This window comes from Choloepus didactylus, chromosome 10, assembly GCF_015220235.1.
Source record: "Choloepus didactylus isolate mChoDid1 chromosome 10, mChoDid1.pri, whole genome shotgun sequence".
NCBI classification, from domain to species: Eukaryota; Metazoa; Chordata; class Mammalia; order Pilosa; family Megalonychidae; genus Choloepus; species Choloepus didactylus.
Genome location: NC_051316.1, coordinates 91316125 through 91338647, shown reverse-complemented (window position 1 = coordinate 91338647; position 22523 = coordinate 91316125). Strand labels below are relative to the sequence as shown.

The window sequence follows — 22523 nt, the reverse complement described above, 5'->3', positions numbered from 1 at the left end:
ACTCCCCATCCCCCCTATTATTCATTTACTTTTTGTCCCCATTTTTCTACTCATCTGTCCATACACTGGATAAAGGGAGTGGGAGCCACAGGGTTTTCACAATTACACGGTCACACAGTGTAAGCTACATAGTTGTACAGTTGTCTTTAGAAATAAAGGCTACTGGGTTGCAATTCAACAGTTTCAGGTTTTTCCTTCTAGCTATTCTAATACACTAAAGACTAAAAATGGCTATCTATATAATGCATAAGAATAACCTCCAGAATGACCTCTTGACTCCGAGATCTCTCAGCCCTTGAAACTACTTTGTTTCATTTCTCTTCCCCCTTCTGGTCAAGAAGGCTTTCTCAATCCCATGATTCTGGGTCCATATTCATCCCCAGGAGTTATGTCCCACGTTGCTAGGGTAATTTACACCCCTGGGAGGCCTGTCCCACATAGAGGGGAGGGCAGTGAGTCCACCTGCAGAGTTGGCTTAGAGACAGAGGGGCCACATCTCAGCAACAAAAGAGGTTCTCTGGGGGTGACTCTTAGGCACAATTATAAACAGGCTTAGCCTCTCCTTAGCAGTTACTGTCTTCATAAGGGCAAGCCCCAAGATTGAGGGCTCGGCCTACTAAATTGGTAGTCCACAAAGTTTGTGAGAATGTAAAGAATTCCCCAGGTGGGTAAATTTAATATTTTCACATTTTTCCCCAGTCCCGCAAGGGGGCTTTTCAAATACTTTTTTATCCTCTGCCTAAATTACTCTGGGATGTATCGGGCCTTCACACTAACCTGTACAAACCAGATCTCACTCCCTATTCAAGTTTCCATGTAATTATGGTGTTTGAATAAACTGACTATACAAGTTAAATTATGTAGCAAGCTACAGAAAATATAGATTTTCCACCAAATAAACATCTCTACCTTTGGTCTCTCACAGAAGTTGAGGTTTCATAACACAGTCAATATCATCCTCTACCCTTTAGTCTGATCTACCTTAGTCCTAACCAAGGCCATTTCGTTCACATCTCTAATTGAAGTCTGGTCTCTTTTTCAGCGTCGTTAACACTTGCTGTCTGGGGTTGAAGCTGGGCTTTGAGCCCCATCCTGTGTGAACCTGGAGCCCACACTCTTAACCCCTGGGCTGTAGTGAGGGGCCCTGTGTGTGTGTGAGGGGAGCTGGGAAGTCACCATGGTGGTGTGTGGGCGAGTGTGAGCAAGCGTGGGCGCCCAGTGTCGGTGTGCGGGTGGAGTGAGGGCTGTGGATCACGTGTGCACGCCCTGATTCCCGTGTGCACACTCTTGAGTGTGAGTGATCGGGTCATGGTGTGTGCCAGGAGTGGGTGAGCAAGTATAGATGTGCGCAGGTGCGTGCTGGCATGTGTGAGGGCAGCTCTGCACAGGTTGTAAATGCAAATGTGCATGGGGCTGGGGCACTTGGGAGGGAAGCACAGACAGGCCTCGGAACCTGCATCAGAAGCTGGGAGCTCAGCTGCTGGCTCTGGGACCAGGGAGTTTGGGCCAAATCCCCGGTTCCAAAGACAAGGCTGCCACTTCTCAGTCTCCTCCTACCCCAGCCATGGTGGTCCCCAGGAGTCCAGCTGTCCTGGACAGTGGGGGTAGGGGCAGGTATAACTGGAGGGAATAACAGTAACGACGACTCATGTTTATCTTGGTGCCAGGACAGGTTTTATGGCCGCACAGTTTTGCCACAGCTCTGGGAGATAGGAACTAGTGTGTCCATTTCACAGATGAAGAAAAGGAGGTCTAGGCAGGTTCCGGGATGTACCCAAGGCCTCACAGTCAATCTGTAGCAAAGCTGGGGCTCAGGCTTAGATCTTTGGGTTGCTAAAGCCATGCTCTTGCCTGTCACATGGCCCCCGTTGCCTGCACCGCTGGCCTCCCGCAGTCTTGAGCCTTGTAACCCTCGGAGCTTCCTGCCAAGGGTCGTGAGCCCTGGTCACTGGAGGGGTTTGAGCTGCTGCTGGAGCATCAGGCACTGGCCAGGCAGCCAGGATTCCTGGACTGGCTGTGAGGTTGGGCCGGGGGTAGGTGTGGGGTAGGGTCCTTCCAGCTGGGTACACAAGGCCCTGCTGGTTCCAGATGTTCTGCCTCCTGCAGGGGATTTGGGATGGCCTCGGCCTCAGCTTCCTCCAGAAACAGCAGGAGACTGTGTTTGGAGGAGTCAAGGAGTTGACAGGAGTGTGTAGTGAGCGCCCCCCCCTTAGCCCCCTCCCTCAGGCCCTGCCTCATTCCGGCACTCAGGTGCTTGCCCATGCACCCACCACTGTGCTGGGTGGTCACTCATGCAATCTCATGGAATCCTCCCATTTTACAGTGTCGGCACTATCCTGGCTCTCGGGGAACCTGCAGGCTGAGGCTGGGACCAGGATTCTGCAGGCATCTGTGGAAATGCAGCCGCAGCCCAAGGAAGAGGCAGCGGAGACCGAGAGCGCGGCTCAGGCTCCGCAGGAAGGGTCTGTAGAAGGAGGGAAGAGACTGAGTTTTGATGATGCAATGTGGGGCTCAGGGGGCACGATGGTAGAGGGGCCATTGGGGTCTGGAGTTCCATTAGCAGTATACCCCAGGGGACTGTAAAGTCCCTGAGGGCTTTCCAGGAGTCTTTGGCCTCCCAGTACAGTGCCTAGCCCAGAGCTGTGCACAAAGCAGGTCCTGTGGATAGTGTCTTGAGATTTCCAAAGTGCTTTTCCATCTCTTGTTTTGGGTGGGACCTATCTGTGCTTTGACAGTCATTGGATAGGGTCGGGGCATCTCCAGGGACTCAGGAGTCTGGGGTCTTGTTTCCAGGCCCAACTTGCTGTGGCCTTTGGTGGCTGCTTTCTGGGTCCCCCTTTCCCCTTCTGTCCCCCTCTCTGTGAGATGGGATTTGCCTTTTCTCAGCCCTGGGTGTCCTGAGGTTGCTGCTGGAGGGGGAGGCTGGTCCTTGTTGAGAGAGCTTGGTTATGGGGTGCCCAGAAAGGAGGGGTTCAGGGCATCTGCTGGCTCGGACACTTCTGTCTTGTGGTGTGGCCCCCAGGCAGCTGGTGGGACACCCAGGCCACCGTGCCCTGGATCCCAGCTGTGGAGGGGGGCAGAGGGCAGGAGGGAGGGAGGGATATTTAATGCAAGGCAGAAATAGCACTCTGCTTTTTTATTTCAGGCTTGGGTTTTCAGCAGGGAAGTGCCCTCTCTCTGTCCAGCCTCAGGGCCATGGTTATGCTGGCTTCCCACAGCTCTGCCCTTTGGGGCCAGGAAGTGGCCTCTTTTCTTTCTTTCTTTCTTCTTTTTTTTCCCCCAAGTAGTTGCTCTGGGGAACAGAAAGGGCCCTGGATTTGGAAGCAAACAGCTGGCTTCAGAGCCCTCCTTCTCCTTTTCCCAGCCCTGTGATGCCTTCTGCTCTGAGCCTCTGCTTTCTCTTCTACAGAATGGGGGTGGGTGAGAGGATCAGCAGTCGTTGAGCTGACATGGCTTGGCTGGGTGGGGCAGTGTCAGGACCACCTGCTCAGGGGCCTATCAGGCCTGGGTTCTAATCTCAGCTCCATTTCTTATTAGCTCCAGGACGTTGGCCAAACCCTTTCCCAGCTGAGCCTCCTAATTTCATTTGTAAAATAGGCAGATGATGATAATCCTGCCTCCTAGGATCGTGGATGGAATTAATGCAAAAATGTGAAAGGTCCTGGCATATCCCATAGCCTGAACCCTGATCGCCTCACATGTAAAATGGGAAAACAATGGCTTCTTTCAGGCTTGCTCCAAGGTAGAATGGGCGATCCATTCCTGTGCTTAGGGGGTGCTCAGAGGCAACTTCTCATCTGCCCTTCAGCGTGCCTCCTCCCACTGGCCCCGGACCCACCCTCACCCTCAACTGTGCTCTCCCAAAAGCCTGATGACCACTTCCATAGGAGGTGTCTTTGGACCCAACCAGGAGAGCTGAGCTTCCCCTCAGATCTGGTGGTGATGATTCCTTTAATTCTCTCTCTAACCATTCGGCTGTGGGTCCCATGAGGATGGGACTAGGTCTTGTCGCTGCTGAATCCCAACTTCTAGAACAGAGCCAGGTGCATAATAGGGGCTGAAGAAATATTGCTGGAATGAATGAAGAAACAAATAAAGAAATGAACAAATGAATGAACAGAGTCTCTTCTCATCTATATTGGGTCATCGCTTTCTGTTTCTTTCCAGCTCCCTCCTCCTTCCTGGGCTGGGGGATTTGCCCATGTCTGGGGATGGACCTGAGAGATGAGGTGCTGGAAGGCTGGACCTGGGCGGGTCAGGCCGAGTGAGGATCTCAAGCCCCTCCTGAGGCTGGGGCTGGAGAGACCAGGAGGCGTCCAAGCTACCTGCCAGCCAGCAAGGCCCCTCCTTCCAGACCCCTTCCACCTCTTTGTAGGAACCAAAAGATTCCTGTTCAAAGGCAGGAGATGGGGCTATTTTGGGCACTGTGGGGGAAAAAGTGAATGCTTTCCTTCTGTTCAAAAATATATGGGGCGTGTGCTGGGCAAATGAGGAGCTCCACAGAGCTCAAAGCCTGTGCTCGCTGGTCTCCTACCTCGCCTCCCACAGACCTGCCTTCTTCCGTGGCTCGGCAGCCCACACCGCCACGCCAGGTGATCATTGTTTCCCGACTGCCTATGACGAGGTCTTTGCTGGGCCCAAGCGGAACATGATCTTAATTATAACTAATGGCAGCCGTCAAAATAAACGAGAAGAACCTGCCTAGCTGCCCTTGCCTCGATTCACATTTTTTCTGCTCCTGCTCTGTGCAGCTGGGGGCGGCTTTGTGAAGTGTTCTGGTGAGAATCTTGTGGAAGGAGATCCAGCCAGTTGTGGGAGAAGGGCTGGGGGTCTGGGGGCCTGTGTGAGGCCAGCCTGGCTGAGGGCATCCCTTGGTTGCCTTCATTCTCCTCACTCCCTCATTCAAAAAGCATTTATGAAACAGCTGCCAGGCTCTCCCAGATCCTGTGGACACTGAGGACACAAGGGAGGTTGGATGGAGGGATATCTGGCCCTTTTGGTATTCAGTTTGATGGGGAAGCAACTGTTAGACCGGAATAAGCTTCACAGGGCATTGCAAGAGGCAAAGGGTATGCACAACAGGGGGTCTAGCTCAGTCTGGGGTGTATCTGGGAGGACTTCTTGGAGGAAGTGATGTTTCAGTTGAGACCTGAGGGTAGGATTCCCAGGCATACTATAGTAAAAAATTGTTTGTTGTTTATCCGAAATTCAAATTTAACTGGGTATCCCATATTTTTATTTGCTGAATTTGGCAGCCATACCTGAGGGAGGAGTAGGAGTTGAGTGGGCTCAAAGAGGTTTGGAGGGGTTTGTGTGTGAGATGTTGAGAGTGTTCCAGGCAGAAGGAACGGCATGTTCTGGATCTAGAGCCATCAGAGTGTGGCAGTTCTGAGGACCTGTAAGATGTGTGGTGGCCAGAGCATAGAGGGGCCTGTGGGACAAGGGGAGTCAGGGGCAAGGTGGGTGCTGTTGGCAGGATGTCATGTGCTATGCCCCACCTCAAGCCTCAAGAGTAGGGGATACTGGGAGGTAGATGAGCACTGGAGGCTGAGCATGCACCACCTGGGCTGGCCTGGAGGTGAGTTTAGTGACCAGAAATGGATCCAGTTTGAAGCTTGTCTCCATGTGGCCCTGGGCAAGTCCTTGGCATCTTTGCACTGTGGTTTCCTCTTCTGCTTTGGGAGCCACGTGGTGAGCAGTAGGCACAGTGGGTTAGCTCCTTAGAGGGGCATAGTGACCCTGGCAGGGCAGGGGACCCCATCTAGAGGGGGCAGCACTGCTGTGGGCTGGTCCTGGGAAACAGGTGAGCAATGTGAGGCCACAGGGCACACTCAGGGAAGATGGGGTGCCCCACCTTGGCACATGGAGGCACCAGCAGGCATTGTGGTCAAGATCATTTGGCCTCTGGGGAGGGCTTGAGGGGTGTGCGGCTGTGCCTCTCCACGCCCCATTGCTACTTGGAGCCCCTGGCGGCACCCCACCTTCCCTCCACACCAGGGCTGGTGTCCTCCTGCTCCCCGAGGAGGCTGACAAGGACCTTGATGTGTCATTTCTGTGCCTCTAGCCTCAGCTCTTAAAGGGCCAGGCTGGAGCTGGGATTGCTGCCTGCTGCTGGCCCTACAACCCCCACCCCACCCTTACGGGGCCAGGTGCCCTGGAATTTGAGCCCCAGAATCCCCCAGGGCCCCTGCTGGAGTCGTTCTGCTCCAGTGCGGCTCAGGGACAGGATCTCAGCATTCTGTGGCCATTTGGTGTCAGGAGGGGATTTGCTGCAACCTGGGCAGGAAGGGGAGGACTTCCTGGAGGCACCACTACTGCCCAGCTCCCCCTCAGCAAGAGGCACGAGAGGTGGGCGGAAGGCGAGGTCCTGGCCCTTTCCCAGTTCAGCCCCTGCTTGGTCTGTGTCTGTCAGTGTCATCTCAGCCCCTCCCTGTGTGGGTGCTTTGCACCCTTTCCTGGGGGGTCCCTTTGCTCCCCTCTCTCCTCTGTCTGGTCTTGGGTGTCCCTCAGTGGCCCCTCCCTTCTCCCACTCTGACATTCCTTGTTCCATTGGTTGTGACATTAGGGACTGTGACCGATCTGGCTTCTGCCTGAGCTGTGATAGGAACCAGCCCAGCGTCTCCCACCCCCTCTAGGAGGTGTGGAGGGGGAAGGGGTGGGAGGAAGGGAGAAAGGCAGATGCCACACGCTCCACGATGGGGTGGGCAGGAGGGAGGCTGCTGTCTGAGGCTTCTTGGCTGACGCTGCGGCACCCTACCTCCCTGGGGCCCGCAGGATTGGCACTGCTGGGCCTGCCTTGTCTTTGGGTGCAGTGACACCTTTATTAGCCTTGGTAACAATTGTGAACATTTTGGGGCACTTACTGTGCTCCCTCTGCCTGGCCACAGTTCCTCTGGCTAAGGCTTTGTTCCAGCGAGATGTGGCTTCTTTGGTTCCTTAAACCCACTGGGCTCTGTGTCTCTGAACTTTCAACATACAGTCCCCTCCTCCTGGAAAACTCTTCTCCCTTCCTCTTTGCCTGCCTAAGGGCTGCTCGTCTTTTATATGACAGCGTTCATGCCTTTTCCCCTGGAGAGTACTCCCTGCCCGCTCAAATTTTTTCACACCTTCCCTCCTTAACACTTATCACAATGGATTAGACCATTGTTTGCTTAACATCCATCTCCCCCTTTAGATCAGGACCCCTGGAGGACAGGGACTTGTGTCTGGGTCATTGCCATATACCCAGAGCCTAGCACGAGGCCTGGCCCTTTGGGAGTGTTCAGTAATTAATTGTCGGATGAATGACAGGGCAAAAAATCCATTTTTGTTCTTTCTAACCACCTGTGAGGAAGGTATTGTCACCACCATCACTCACATTTTACAGATGAGGAAACTGAGGCTCAGAGGGGTTGATTTAGTTGCTCACAATCAGTCACACAGGGGTGAAAAGATGACTCTTATTGACAAATGAGTTGCCTCAGAGCCTCTCACAGCCTCTGACCTTGGCAGGTGCTCAGAAAATGCTTGGGTAATTGGGCTGAACTGAATCCTTGAATGCCTGAAATATTTGAGAGGTTGTTCACCAGGAGTCTTGGAGGAAACCTTGCATGCCAACCTTTCTCCAAGATCTTGAAGGAGAAAGATGTGGTTCACCCTTTCAGGATTCAATCTTCTGGAAGAGTTAGAACCTGGCAGTAGAGATGGCTTGAACCATGAGGCTGTTCTTGAGGCCTGTCCTGTTGTGTGTGTGTGTGTGTGTGTGTGTGCACACACAGATGAGTGAGAGAGAGGGAGAGAGTGGGGGGATGGGGAGAGAGAGTGTCTGTCGGGGCAAAGTCCATTTATTAGCCAGAAATAAGTCAGAAATAAGTGAGTTTTAGAAAATAAAAGTAGTCTTGTCTACCTTCTAACATACACACCTAAAACAAGCACAACACACATATTCTTCAAGAAAACATGCCAAGCACCTGCTAGTTGTGCCAGATGCTGGGGATGTGGCTGCAGCTTTGGCCATATAGTTCCTGCCTCCAGGGAGCTCGCAGTCACTGGGGAAGGACAGAATGTCACAAAGGCGAGAACAGAAACACTCCTCATCCCACTTCTCTGCAGCCACTGACGTTAACTTTTTGACCTGGTTCCTTCCAGTCTTTTTTCTATGTATGTAGCTTTATCAGCCTCAGTTTACTGATGAGGAAACCAAGGCCCAGAGAGGTTAACTGGCTGGTTCAATGTCACACAGCAAGAATGTGGTAGAGTTGGAATCTGAACCTATATCAGTGTGACTTGGTCCTTGGCACTCAGTCAAATGCTGAGGGCCTTTGCTTCCCAGCACCAGCAGTGCTTTGTTGTGGTGTCGGAGAAGCAGAAGATTCCGTACCTCTTTGAGGGGACCCGATGCACTGGCACAGGAGTCAGGCAGGTTTAAAGGTGCTCAATTCCCAGAATGCATTTGTGCGATGTTTTTAACACTGTACTTTCCAGCAAGTTCTGGAGTCACACAGACCCTGGTCTGTCCCAGCTCTACTGCCGACTAGCTTTGGACCTTGGACAAGCAGCTTCTTCTCTCAGAGCACCAGCTTCCTCATCTGCATGATGGGACAACTAAAGTCCCTACCTCATAGCATCCTTCAGGCATAATTGAGATTAATGCATGCAAAGTGCTTAGCCCAGGATCCAGTGCATAATAAGCGCCTGATAAATGGCAGTTTTTTTTCCTTCTTCTTATCATTCCTGAGATTCACAAGACAGTGTACCTCTTCTTGCAGTTTTACCTAAGAATTTTTTAGAGAAAGTTATTTCACTTATATAGAAATTAAAGTCAGTGTATTTTATAACTTTATTTTTAGAGTGAAATAAACACCAACAGATGATGGATCAGAATGCATAACTTGCAGAAATATTGGAACTGGAACACAGGATTTGAACTACACCTTGTTTGCAGTGGCTGCCTGGGGCTCTGTCCCTAGTCTGGTCCCAGAGGACCACCCGCCCTCTCCCCTCAGGGGCTCTGCAGAGGGCACCTTGAGGAGCTCTTGGATTCCCTCTTTTCACATGGTCCTACTCCAGGGAGGAAGCCCGAGCTAGTCAGACTAACATTCATACCCATTTGTTAGGTGAGAAAATTGAGGCTCAGCATGAGGAAATGAATTGCAAGGATTCAAGTCTTATTTGGGTAAATCTAAAAGCAAGAAGGGCTCAGGGTGTCCATGGAAACACGGAGCCTGGGGACCTGACTCTCCAGGGAAGGCTCTGAGAAGGGAGGGCTTCCCTGCTGGACTGTGTGCTCCCAAGGGCAGGCATGCGAGTCTTATCCACCTCAGTATCTGGCACACCAGGTGCTCAGCAGGTGCTTGCTGTGGTCTGTGGGGGTAGGGGGCTGTGCTCAGTCAGTACCCCCCTCCTTGGGCATGACATCCCCAAGGCTCAAGCCTACTTGAGCTCAGGCTCTGGAGTCGAGTGGACCTGGGTTCCAATCTCTGCTCCTTTGCCACTGACCGTGTCACCTCGGACAAACACCTTCCCCTCCCTGTGAAGGCTCAGTTTCTGCATCAGTGAAGCAGCTGGTGGTGATCCACCTTGCAGCACAGGGCCTGGTGAGGTGTGAGAGACAGTGAGCGGAGGCCCCTCAAGGGCCACGTGGGACCAGGCAATCGGGGCTGGAGGATTTGAGCGGCTCTGAGCAGCTCTCGCCTCTGTGCTCCAGCCAGGGCCCGGCTCTTCTCCCTGACTGTGGCAGGCAGTTTCCCATCTTGATATCCGCTCTGCAGTCCGGCCCTGTCAGCCAGGCCCCCTGTTGCTGCCCGCAGTGGCATGGAGACCCTGACGTTTTATTCAAACATCGCGGCTCTTCATAATGACAACAACAGCACCATCTCTGGGCTGATTGCTTGGGGCCCAGCTTGAGACACCTGCATCATCTTGTTTCCTGACACCAGCCCCTGTGACCGAAGGGAAACCAAAGCTCAGATTGGGGAGTGTGTTGACAAAGGTCACATAGCGACCGAATGGCAGCTGGACCAGTATGTGGGAGAGAGCCCGGCTTCTGGGGCCACAGGAGCTCAGGGTGGTGAAGGGCAGGTCCCTGGAGCCAGGTGGTGGTCTCCTTCCCCCAGCCCTGGCTCGAGTCTGAGTCTGCCCTCTAGGGTCAGGGAACCACCCATCCCCTCCCTATCCCTGAAGCCAGGGCTAATGGGTGTGAAGATCTGCCCCCCCCACCCCCAGCCTCCCTCATTTCAAATGGGCTCTTGTGCAGCTGCAATCTCCCTGGGACTGCCCAGTCATCCTCCTGCCCAGTCATCCTCCCGCAGCGCAGCTGCCTGGCTCCCTCTCAGCAGGGGGTGAGGCCATTATGAAAGCGTGTAAGGAGAGGAGGGGGGAAGCCTATGTGCATGTGGGGTCCCACCTGGGTTCAGAGCCCGGTTCACTTGTGCATGTGACTGCCCCTGCCCTACCCCGGGCCTCGGGACTTCGTGGTGACACCGGCATAGCAACAGCCCGTGACCCCTGGAGCTGCAGAGGCTGTAAGGAAACAGCACACCCCAGGCACTCGGTGCAGGGCGGCCATGCAGGCGGCGCTCACTAACAACCGCAGCAATGATGGTGGCGGGCAGGCCTCTTCATCCGTCTGCAGATGGCTGGACGGCGGCTGTTGGTTACCAGCTCGCGAGCCCGCAGAGAGGGTGTCGTGTGGGACCGAAGCCGGCAGGGCCGTGCCTGTTCTTGTTGACGGCTGCGTGCCCGAGCCCAGCTCAGGGCCAGCCCCAGCGCTGCTCTGCTCGGCGAATGTGGGTGGGAAGAGCGAACACCAAAGAGGCTGAGCCGCCTGCCACCCCCATGGTGGGAAGAGGGGGAAGAGGGGGGCTGGCGGGTGCCGGAGCGGAGGCGGGTGGAGGGGGTAGAGGGGGTGGGTGATGGGGATGGGCTCTGGGAACTCACTCCTTCTGGGTCAGAGCAAGGGGCTCCCTGCAGTGCCTCAGCTCCATAAAGAGTATCTGGGAGTTCTGGGCAGGGTGCCAGCCTCCTTTCTGTTGAAACCCAGGCCTGGCACTGAGGCCCAGCTTCCCCCCAGCTGGGCATTTGTGGAAAACAGGCATGGGGTGGTGCGGAGGTGGGGGAGTCTGTCTCTCTTCTTCCCCCTGGCAGAGGCATCAAATATTCATCACAACAGTGGTTACAGTAATACCAGGTACCATTTATTAAGCACCTACTTTATGCCAGGCATTTCCTGCACATGTTTTCAGGTTACCTCTGGTTTTCACAATAATCCTTCCCCAGTGCTCTGTTTCATGGAGGAGGTTGCAATCCTTGGCTGCAGCACCCAGCGTGTTGGTGGATCTGGGACCCGCCCCAGGTTGTCCGGCCCAGGGTCTGGGCCTCTGTCTCTGCACTTCCTCTGGTGCCCAGGGGCTGGTCTTCCCAGGAGACACAACCTGCACCACACAGATGGGCACATGAGGCCCAGAGAGGGGACAGGGCATGGCCAAGGCCACACGTGGGGTGAAAGAAAAGGGGGCAGTCCGGCGGCCCCTCTGCCTCCTGGCATCCCCAGTGCATCTCTGTGGGGTTCTGGAGACAGTACCCCACAGGTGCTATGTGACCTCAAGGAGGTGCTGTGAAGGTGCCCACTTCAGGCCAGTACAGGGGAGTCTGTACTGCAGGAACCGGCTGGGGGGTAGGGAGGGCTTCGGGGCAGGGGGCAGCTTATGGCACCAGGAAGATTGTAGAGTGCAGGTAGCTGCTGCCCTCTATGACAGGAAAACCCTGCAAAGCATTTGACTATCTCTCTTATCTTCCTCCTGCCTCCTGGGCGCAGCACTTTTCAGTTGGCACAACCAGTGAATGTCTGCTGGCAGTAGGAGGAGCACAAGCCATTTCCCATTTCGCAGACAGGGAAACTGAGGCCCAGAGAGGGAATAAGATCAGACAGCAAGGTAGTGACAGTGCTCTGGCATCCAGGTCCCATGAGACCACTGCCACCTTCACTTTAGGGGAATCGCCCCTCCTTGGGGTGCAGGGATGACTGTCCCTAAGGTGGTAAAAGGGGCAGGCCAGGCTGTGGGGCAGGAGGGCACATGCTAGCCCGAGATTCCCAGGCAGATTCCCTCCCTTCTCTGACGCAGCTTTGCTGTAGCTACCCAGAGGAGGAAAGGAAGAGCATTCCACTCTGAGGGAACCGCACGGAAAGAGGCTTCTCAGGGCACTGCGAGCCTGAGCTTGGCTGTGGGGGAGTGGTGAGAGGGGCAGGGATGAGGCTGGAAAGTTTAGGCTTGTGCGGATCTGTGAACTTTAACCAGAGGGCAGAGGAGGCTGGTTCTAAGAGGGGAGGGACACAACCAAATTAGGGACGTTGGCAGCTGCTGGGTGGGGAAGAGATGAGAGAGGGGGATGGAAAAGGGGGGCTGATGCAGTGCGGGGAGGAAGGGAACAGGCCAGCCCCGCTGGGCTTGTTGGCAGTTGGTGTGGGGCTGCCTGGTAGGGCTGGACGGGAAGCACCAGGGAACGCACACCTGGGAGGAAGAGGTCCGGCTCTGGGGAGTGGGGTCCCTGTGGGCCACATGGAGCTCATCTGGGGCTGGAGCCAGAAGAGGGGCCCTAGCAGGAGAGGAGCCTGGGCATCAGGGCACGGGGTGGGGACTGAGCCCAGGGTGCAGCTGCCACCCCAGAGAGCGTGTGAGGAGGGAACTCAGAGGAGCCCCGACATTCTGTGGTTGGGCCAAGGAGACGCCTGTGGAGTGGGAAGAGCTGCCCGGGGGCCAGTCGGGGAGGAGGAAACCACCAGGCGAGCTGCAGTCAAGGGGTCAGAGGAATCAGGGCTAAAGGGAGTGTCAGGCAGTAACAAGGGGCCCCTGGGGACCAGGCCCAGACATCCCCCACATTCTAGGGGGCCCCTGCCGATAGGTTTTCCTTCATCGGGGTGGGGGGGGCTGGTGTTTAAGGGGGAGGTGTAGCGGATGTAACCTTTGTCCCTGGAGATGCAAACAGGGCCTCCATTAGCGTTAGTGACAGGAGAGGGTGGCTGACAAGGCCAGAAACAGCTCGTCATCGCCCGTGCTCCTTCCTGCTGCAACCGGCACCTCTGTGGGGGCCGCCAGCCCCGGCTTTCTGTTCCCACCATGTTTGAGTTGAGCTTCAATCAGGAGAGAGGTATTTTGCTTTAGGGAAATCAGAATCAGACTCAACATTTACCCTGGGCTCCTGGGACCGGCTCTCGTGTTCGTTCCTGGCAGACAAGAGCTGCGTGGAAGGAGGAGGAGCAGGGAGCGGGGAGCAGCCTCAGAAGCGCTGCTTGGGGTGAGGAGGAGGCTGCAGGCACTGTGGGTGCTCCCGGCGCGGTGATGGGTGCGGGCCTGGTGTCAGGGAGCCAGCTGGAGGTGGAGGCTGGGCCCCCTCCCCACTCAAGGTGCTAGGAGGCCCCTTCCTCCCACCCTGCAGCCTCCGCTTCCCTGGAGGGAAGTGGGAGGAGATGAGCGAATGCCCAGCTCTGCTCTCCTAATGGGAATTTTCTATCCACCTCTCAAGAACTCCTCCCAATGGCTCTGCCTGGTAGGAGTTTGTACCCCATCCTACAGATGAAGACTCTGAGGCTCAGAGAGGTTAAGGAACTTGTCCAGAGTAACCCAGCCTACAAGTGGCCAAGACATGATGATCACTCAGAACATCTTACTGTTCTGGCCGCATGGAAAGCGTGGCTCATCCACTTTGAAGATTGCCTGCAGCACGTTTTAGATACTGGTACTCTAAGGAGCATGGACCTCTCTTGTCTGGAGGTAGGAGTGTGCTGGGTAAAGGCAGCTTGTTTTTAAAATTGGCCAACGCCAGATGTAACTGTGGAGGCAGACATGTTGAGAGGAACACATTTTGGGATGTGTTTCAAACCCTGCCAGGTGGCTTGGGCTCGTCCCTGCCTCCCGTGTGCAGGACACAGGACCGGGCTCCATGGGTGATGCTAGGATGAGTCAGGAGAAGACCTTGTCCTCTGAGGCTTAATGTTCAGCTGGGAAGCGGAGGAGAACAAAATCCATGGTCCTATTGAGCACTTGCTGGTGCCAGACTTTGTGCCAGGCCCTTAAGGTTATACTCAGTGAAATCGTCCAACAACCCTGGAAGTTCAAGGCTGCTATTTGTCTCATTTTACAGATGAGTCCTCAGAGAGGTAGGGTCACTTGCCCAATGGTACATGACCAGAAGGGTCAGGGCCTGGCCTGGAGCTCTGGCTGGGCCGACCACAGAGCTCTTTCTCTGGCCACTCAGCTTCGCCACTGCCCACCCCCACCCTGGCCTGGCAGGGCACCCTCTGACCTGCTGTTGTGGAGCTGGCACGAGGACAGCCTGCAGGTGAAGCAGTGATTTCCCCCATGTGAGGAGGACTTCCAAAAAGGGAGATGGAAAGGTCAGGAGGACTTCCTAGACAAGGAACATCTCAGCTGGGACTGGAAAGATGGATGAGGTTACTCAGGTTGAAGAGATGAGGAAGACTGTTCCATGCAGAAGGAACAGCAGGCACGAAGGCTTGGAGGCAGGAACAGTCAGAGGACGTTGAGGGGGGTCACCAGGTTGGGTCTGGGCAGGAGGCCCATGGAGCTGGGTGCACTGAGTTTGGCGTTCACTGCTGCTGGGGCTCCTGGCCCTGAGTCCTCGCGGCCCAGTGGGTTTCATACTTGGTGGGAGGCTCTGGGAGAAGTGGGCGTGGGACCCGGCCCAGGAGCCTGAGCCTAGGAGAGCCTCTTTGGCATCTGTACAGAGGGTGGAGGCAGAGGGAGGCTGGACCCAGTGATTGTCCCCCATTGTCCCTTCTCCCAGTGCTCGGGGGATGCTCTCCGTGCAGGAAACCCCAGCCCTCCTGGCGCTGCCCAGTGTGGAGTGAGCCGGTGGGGTCACACACAGGGATAAATCCTGCATTTCCCCCCAAATTTTTATTTTGAAAAATCAAGAAAAATAGTGAAATAACAGTGCCATGAACACCTGTCTACTCTTGATCTGGACTCACCAGCTGTTGGCATTTTGCCACATTTGCCTCCTCACTTTTTCTAAACACATAATGTGAATATTTCTGAGCCATTTCACAAGAAGCTGCAGATTGTCCTGACCTTTCACCCCAAGTACTTTGGTGCATATCTCCAGGGAATAAGGACATTCTCCTACATAACCTCGATACTGTTACCACACCCAAGAGAACCAACAGTGGTTCAATATGTCATCTAATGGCCAGTCCACAGTTTGAGTTTCCCCAGTTTGTCCAAATAATAACCGTTTCTGGATTGCTCTTTGCATTTTGGTTGCCTTGTCTCTTTCATCTCTTTCTCCAGAACAGTCCTTGCCTTGCTTCCTCTCTCATGGCGCCGATGTTTTCAAGTGTCCTGGCCAATTGTCCTGTAAAATGTCCCATGTTCCGGATTTGTCTGATTATGTCCCTATCATTAGACTCATGTTAAATGTTTTTGGCAGGAGAACTCCATGGATAATGAGTCCCTCCAACTGCATCCAATAAAGGGGCACACGGGGTCAGGTTGTTTCATGATTGGGGATGCCAGGTTTGATTACAGACAATCATTTTTTATTTTCATAGTTATGTTTTTATTGTGTATTAGAAAAAGTACAACTACCGCATGTCATGGGTGATTTTATGGATATTATTTCTGAGACTGAAGCTAGATTAGGCAACTAAGTAAAAACAAAGTGAGTTGATTTAAGGAAAAATCCTGAGTGAATCATTGGACAGGTGGATAGGGAAAAGTTGCAAAGGTGGTGTGAGAATGGCTGAACTTCTGGAATACTAAGGCCTCGATGTTGGGCAGACCTGGTCTGAGGTCCACCGTGCCTCTTGTTGTCAGTGACCTTGGGTGTGTCCCTTAGGTCACCTCCCTGAGCCTCAGCTTCCTCGCCTGTACAATAAGGCTCACCCCGAGGCAGCTGGTTAACGGGGCCTGGGATTTGGACAGGCCTGCCTGACCCTGCCCGGAGCTCCCTGGCTGGCCGAGGGCTGATGGGGCAGATGGCCAGGCTCTCAAAGAGCTGCTTGCTGCCTGTTACCCTCCAAGCCCTCCAGGGCCCTCGTAGGCTCTGGGCAATGAAGCAGTTAAGAGCTGCGGTCCTAGCATGGTGCCAGGGGACACCTGAAGGCCTCATCTGTTTCCTAAAGGTTAATTAGCTGCTTAAAGCAGCCTTCCGGGCTTATTTCTCCCATTCCAGCTTGAGTCCCCTGTGGATCACCCGGCATTCTGGGTGGGGACAGTTCTAATGGGGGGGGGCAGCCCACCATGTGCCTCCCCCACCTCCCATGGCTTGGGAGGGGCCTTGGGGGAAGCTGCTCAGAGACTGTGGAGGTGTGTCTGGTCAGGATTGGGGTGTCTGAGCTGGGGGATCCCAGGGAATCCCTCTTTGGCTATGTGAGGCCCTGCCTAAGGGCAGTAGTGGAACTGACACCCAGGACCCTGCCACCCAGCTCCTGCTGATTGTGTCACGTGATGCCACCTCTTGCCAAGGTCATCCAAGGTCACACAGGTGGGAGGGGGTGGGCAGTCACCCAATTGGGTGTCCATCCTGGGCTCTGGAGTCGCAGTCCAGATGCTGCCATTTCCTGGCAGGGTAGTCTCGGACAAGTGAGCAGACCTGTCTGAATCCCAGTCTCCTCATCGGGAAAACAGATTCACACCTGCCTGTGGGATGCTTGTGAAGGTAAAGAGCAGCAAGTGCCTTAATCTTCACAAGAAGCCCATTTTACAGATGAGGAAACTGAGACTCAGAGAGGGAAGTAATTTGTCCAAGGACACACAGCTGGTAAGCTGTGGAGCCGGGGTTGGAACCCCCGTGGTCCAGTCTGTCTCCAGAGTAAATGCTCCTAAGCTTCCAGCTGTGTTAGAGGGTCTCCTCAGCCCCTGCTGCCCTGCACAGCTGAGTGTGGGTGGCAGATCCAGGCTAGCCCAGCCTGGGTTAGACCAGGGACACCTTCTCTCTCCACCCCCAGGCCTGCCCCCCTCCTTTGCTAAAACTTGCTCTTGGCAAATTGCATTCCTTTATACCAGGTCTGCCTGTCCTAGGAAACCCACACCTCCTGCTGTCACCTCACTCTTAGCAGCCTGCTCAAGGACGAGCCTTTTCCTCAGTCTTGATCTGGGCTTGCAGAGAGGGGTGCGTTACTGAGGAGGGTCCTGGTGGGGGCTTTAATCTCCTACCAGGAGTCTGATAACTGGGTTCCAGGCTGTAGGTGGGGGAGGCTGGAGCCACAAACCTTTATTCAGACCCGACCCACCATGTACTGGTCTCTCCATGCCTCGGTTTCCCCCTTTGGAGCCAGGGCAGAGTCATGCTGTCTTCTCTCTTGGCTGTTGTAAGAGTAGCTGAGTCAAAGCCCAGAGGCCCACCCTGGGCACAGATCCGGGCATGCAACAGGCACTGTTTTTGGCAGTTGCTACGAGCTTCCTTTGAGCAGTTTTTGAAAAGCTGCCTCCCCAAGTCTGATCAAGCACAAACAACTCAAGACCCACTTCCCTGGGAAGGAATTCCAAGTCCTTTGCTCACCTGACCCCAACCTAACATCGGCCTGCCTATTCATTCATTCATTCATTCATTCATTCATTCATGCATGCATGCATCCCTCCATTATTCATGCCATAGCCTGTATTGAGCGCCTTTCAGTGTCAGGCCCCAAGCAGGATTCAGGAGCATTCACAAGCGCTCTGACTGAATTTCCAGCTCTGTGTGGTAGGCACTACTACTACTTTTCCCACTTCACAGACAAGGAAACTGAGGCACAGAGAGCTTGAGGAACTCTCCAGAGGTCACACAGCAGGGAGTGAGTATGGTCTCAGAGATGGTTTGATGTTCTTGTTCAGTGATATTAGAGAGAGCCTTGGCTTGGTTCCAGCTCAAACTGATTCAGTACTTTTCAGAAAAAAAAAAAAACATTTTTTGTTTTGTTTTATTTCATGGTTCAGTAAAGAATGACTATTTGGACTTGGCTGGAAGTTCAGCCACTTTATATAGCTTGTTCCAGCTTTTGGTTCATAGCTCGGTTCATGTCTTGCCAGTAAAAGAACCCAAGAGGGACTGGAGGGATGGGCCTAGGAGGGGAGAATTTGGGGTGCTGCTGGGGTCGAGGAAGGGACATAACCCCTCTGTTGAGAGCTGCTTCCACTCAACCAGACTCCCCACATGCAGGCAGGAGCAGCCGAGTGCCTGGGGAAGTCAGCACCTTCTCTGACCATCCTGTCCCCAGGGACTGAGAGATGGGAAAGAGTTTGTCTTAAATGTTGGCTTCCTCAGTAGGCCTGGGAGCAACAACCCTGCTTGCCTGCCCCCAGGACCAGAGCGAGAAGCCGAGCCCTGAGTGTAAGAGGGGTTGGTAGTCCTTATAGCAGCAGCGGCGGCAGCAGCAGGCATCGGGAGGGGACAGGGCTAGGGTCGTCCCCTGCTGGGGGAGCTGGATACAGAAGCCCTGACTGGCACTGCGCACCAGGGGAGCTTTTTCTTGTCCAGGGCTGGCCGGCACCCCAACCTGGGCCAGCAGGTCACCAGGTGAGGGCAGGAAGGGAGGGTCCCCAATGAATGTCCGCCCATCCCCTGTGGCACCTTCTCTGAGCTAAAAGCTTGCTTTTTCTTTTTTCCCTTGCAGTTACCGAGAAGGAAGTCCAGCAGTGGTGAGTGTCTGCTTTTTTTTCCAAACTGTTGGAGGGCTGAGGGTATGGGCTCTGTGCCGATGGGAACAGCAGTTCAGCTGCCCGGGACAGGGGCATGGGGAGGGGCCTCTGAGAGTGGCTCACCCACAAACCAATTTGGCCAGTCCCTGGCGTCCTTCGTTCCCTGGCAGTTTCCTGATGCAGTTTCAGCTCAACTGGTGTGAGGGGTGGTATTGGGGTGTGGGTGATTTCCTCCCTCATGTGGCATCTTTAAGGACCACCAGGCCCTGAATGGTTAATTCCAAGTCCTGTTCACAAAAGGGAGGGATTCAGAATCTGCCAAAACAGCAAGTCAGGAGATTGAGTTCCAGGCCTGGTTCTTTTACTAAATCACCTTGTCGCCTTGAGAAGTCTCTTCCCCTCTTTGGGACTTAATCAACCCTTCTATAAAATAATTGATTAGACTGGATTAAGAATGGCAAATAGGCTTCCTCTTGGATGCCAGCTCTAAGCAATCAATGTTGCTGCTTGGAGTGCCATGTTAAGAAGGATCCTGAGGCTCTGTATCATGGGGTACATGGGAACTATTGTGGTGAGGTGTGTAATGGATTAGTGATGCCTGCCTTGCATGGGGGTAGGGAATAGTGGTTATTATCTGTCATAGTGGAATGTGGAGCAGACTGGGAGGCTCACTCTGTAAGGTGCCCCTCCAACGGGGGAATGGGGTACATGAGAAGGAGAGCAGAGACTTCCAGTAAAGTTTGGTGGTTTAGAAATGGACACTGGAATCCTGACTTTGACTCTTCCTTTCCAAACAGCCTCAAGTGGTGACTTAACCCCTCTGAGCCTCTGTTCTGGTTTGCTAAAGCTGCCGTTATACAAAACACCAGAAGTGGATTGGCTTTTATAAAGCGGGTTTATTAGGTTACAAATTTACAGTCCTAAGGCCATAAGAGTGTTCAAACTAAGGCATCAGTAAGAGGATGCCTTCACTGAAGAAAGACTGATGGTGTCTGGAACACCTCTGTCAGCTGGGAAGGCACATGGCTGGCGTCTGCTGGTTCTTTGCTCCCGGGTTGGTTTCAAAATAGCTTTCTCCAAAATGTCTCTGGGCTTCTGTCTCTCTTAGCTTCTTTCTCTCAGCTCCTGTGCATCCTTGCTTCTTTCTCCCAGGGCATTTCTCTCTAGGCTTCTGGGGGTCCTCTCTTGGCTTCTCTGGGGCAAATTTTGGGCTTCATCTCTTAGCTTAGCATCTCTAGATGTCTTTCTGTCTGTATCTCCAAGCGTCTGGGTCTGCATTGGCTCTTAGCTCTCTGAAGGACCCCAGTAAACTAATCAAGACCCACCCTGAATGGGTAGGGTTACATCTCCATGGAAACAATCTAATCAAAAGGTCCCACCCCCAATTGGGTGGGTCACATCTCCATGGAAACAATTAATCAAAAGATCCCACCCATGATATGTCTGCCCCCACAAGTTTGCATTAAAGAACATGGCTTTTTATGGGGCACATGACAGATTCAAACCAGCACAGCCTCAGTTTCCCTGTGCCTACAACAGGAATGATGATGCCTTGGGGAGACACTCTGTAAAGAATGTAGCACAGTGCCAGAATCTGGCAGCCATGGCTGACAGTCTTCCCTTCCATACTTCAGAAGGCCACTTGTCTCCTGGGGTAGTGCCTCTCTTTTGGAGGGTGGGGCAGGGCCAGGCTTCTGACGCTGAGGTAGACAGGCCCTAGGGCCATTCCCTACACCTGCATGTCTCTGAGTCCAAGCTGCAGAAGGCATAGAGCTAGGGCTGCCCACCCAGCCCTGCTTTGCTGGATATCCCAGCCAGGAAGACAGAGCTCGGTGGTGAGCCTGCTGTGTCCCAGCAGGGGGTGCAGAATGTGGAAGAAGCAATATCTCCTCATACTAGCGTCCCAGGCCCTTTCTGGAATGCCTCATTCTTACTTCCTTGGCCTTGGCCTACCAAATTCTCCCTTTTGGAATGCACCCGTCCTTCCTTTTTGGGTTGTCTAGCTCTACCCCTTTCCAAGACTCAGCCCAAGTCACCTTCTCCATGGAAACTTTCTGGGTCCCCAATCTGTACGTATTTTTTCTTCTTCCCACATGACAGCCAGAAGGGTCTTTGTTGAACAAAAACCTGAAGATGCCAGGCTTCTGCTTACATCCCCCCTAGCCCTCAGGGTCAAATCCATGCCCTTGGTTCCAAGGTCCAGCTTGTTCCAGCCCTGCTGACTTTTCAGTCTCTTCCTCTGCCCTTTGCTCCCTAACCTCCAGCCGGCCTGAATGCTGTCCATTTCTTAAACTCACCCTACTCTCTGGGGCTTCCTGATCTTTGACTCTTCCCCCTGTTTGGGACCCCTTTCCTCTTCTTTGGTTAGCTACCCCTTCCTTACATTAGGCCTCCCTCCCAGAATCCTTGTCAGATCCCCAGGTGGGGTTAGGGGTTCCTCTAGCTGCCCACGTCCAGTGCTCCCCCATCATACACTGGGTTGCAGTTAAATGTTCACATCCCTCTCTGCCCCCACCCTGACCTTGAGGACTGGCTTTGCCTTGTTCGTTGCTGGGTTCTGGGGCCCGGCCATAGTGGGTGCTCAGCAGCCAACAGGCCCTATCCCAGGTGTTATAAATATGTGCTGCTAGCAACTCCTGGGAGCTGTCCTCGGGGTCAGTGTGATTTGTCATCCTCACATGGCAGGTGAGGAAACTGAGGCTCAGAGAAAGTCCCTGGTCTGTGGTTGAGAGGCAGCAGGGGCAGAACTGAAATGCAGGCAGCGAGACTCCAGAACCTGAGCTCTTGCCTCTGGTGGGTGAATATTTGAACGAGGAAGGAGTGAACATGCAGTGAAGAGGTTTCTTGGGCCACGAGGGAACCCAGCTTCTGAGGAGGGTCAGGGCAGGACAGTGGTTAGAGACACTTTGTGGGAGGCAAGAGACAGATGTGCACTGATGTCCCCACCCCCTGTGCCCTGGCTGTGACCGTGGCTACTCACAGGGCTGCACCTCCCCAGTGAACCCAGGGGACTGGGGACTGGGGAGGGGGCGCCCAGAGCTGTGTCCATCTAGGCCTGGCCCAGGGCAGGGAAGAGATTTGTCCTTGAGAGATGGTACAGGCACTTCCTGAGCAGTACTGTGTGCCAGGCATGCTTTCAGATACGGCCTCTTTTCATCCCTGCAGTCACCCAGAGGAAACGGTCCCATCACACCCATTTGTAGATGAGGACGCTGAGCCTCAGGGGGTGTTGGCCCTGCCTGAGCTACTCCAACCGTCCGTGGCAGGGCAGGTGGCTTTTCGAGTTCCAGGCCTATGAGTCATGGCTAGGACCCCTTGGTCACCCCACGCTCAGTCCTGCAGACCCCCAGGGTCTGTCCCCCACCCTTTGGCTCCCACCTGGGCCTTCTGGAAAGTCAGGTAGCAAAATGCTCAGAAGCCTGGGCTCCCAAGCCAGGCAAGCTGGGTCAAACCCCAACTCATCCACATGCTAGTTGAGCAACCTGGACATGTTACTGAACTTCTCTGTGTCTCAGTTTCCCCATCTGGAAAGTGAGGGTAATAATAGTCATAGTTTATGGGAATATTGTGAGAAATAAATGAGCTAATTAAGCAATTTAGTAAGTGCTCTCTCTGTTGGTATTAACAGCCACAGCAGTATTACTGATGTCCTCATCAGTACAACCCATTGAGCCACCCTGAGATTGAGCATTCCTTCCTCATTATGTAACTGGGGAAACTGAGGCCCAGAGAAGGGAGTGACTTTCATTCACTCATCAAGCATGGATGAGTGTTCACTCTGCCACCAGGTACTATCCCAGACACTGGGGACACATCCCTGAACAAGACAAAACCCCTGCCCTCACCCATACCCATAAATGCAAAGGGAGGTTATCACAGGTTGTGAAAAGCTCTTTGAAGATGATA

General features: G+C 53.9%; 1 protein-coding gene across 1 annotated transcript in view; it reads left to right on the top strand.

The window, feature by feature from the left end:
* NCS1 (neuronal calcium sensor 1) overlaps positions 1–22523 on the top strand; it is a 56556-nt gene that overhangs the window by 8105 nt on the left and 25928 nt on the right. Inside the window, exon 2 of the mRNA XM_037798313.1 lies at positions 18593–18617. Within this exon, the coding sequence (XP_037654241.1) occupies positions 18593–18617 (25 nt within the window). The remainder of the gene's footprint in view (positions 1–18592; positions 18618–22523) is intronic.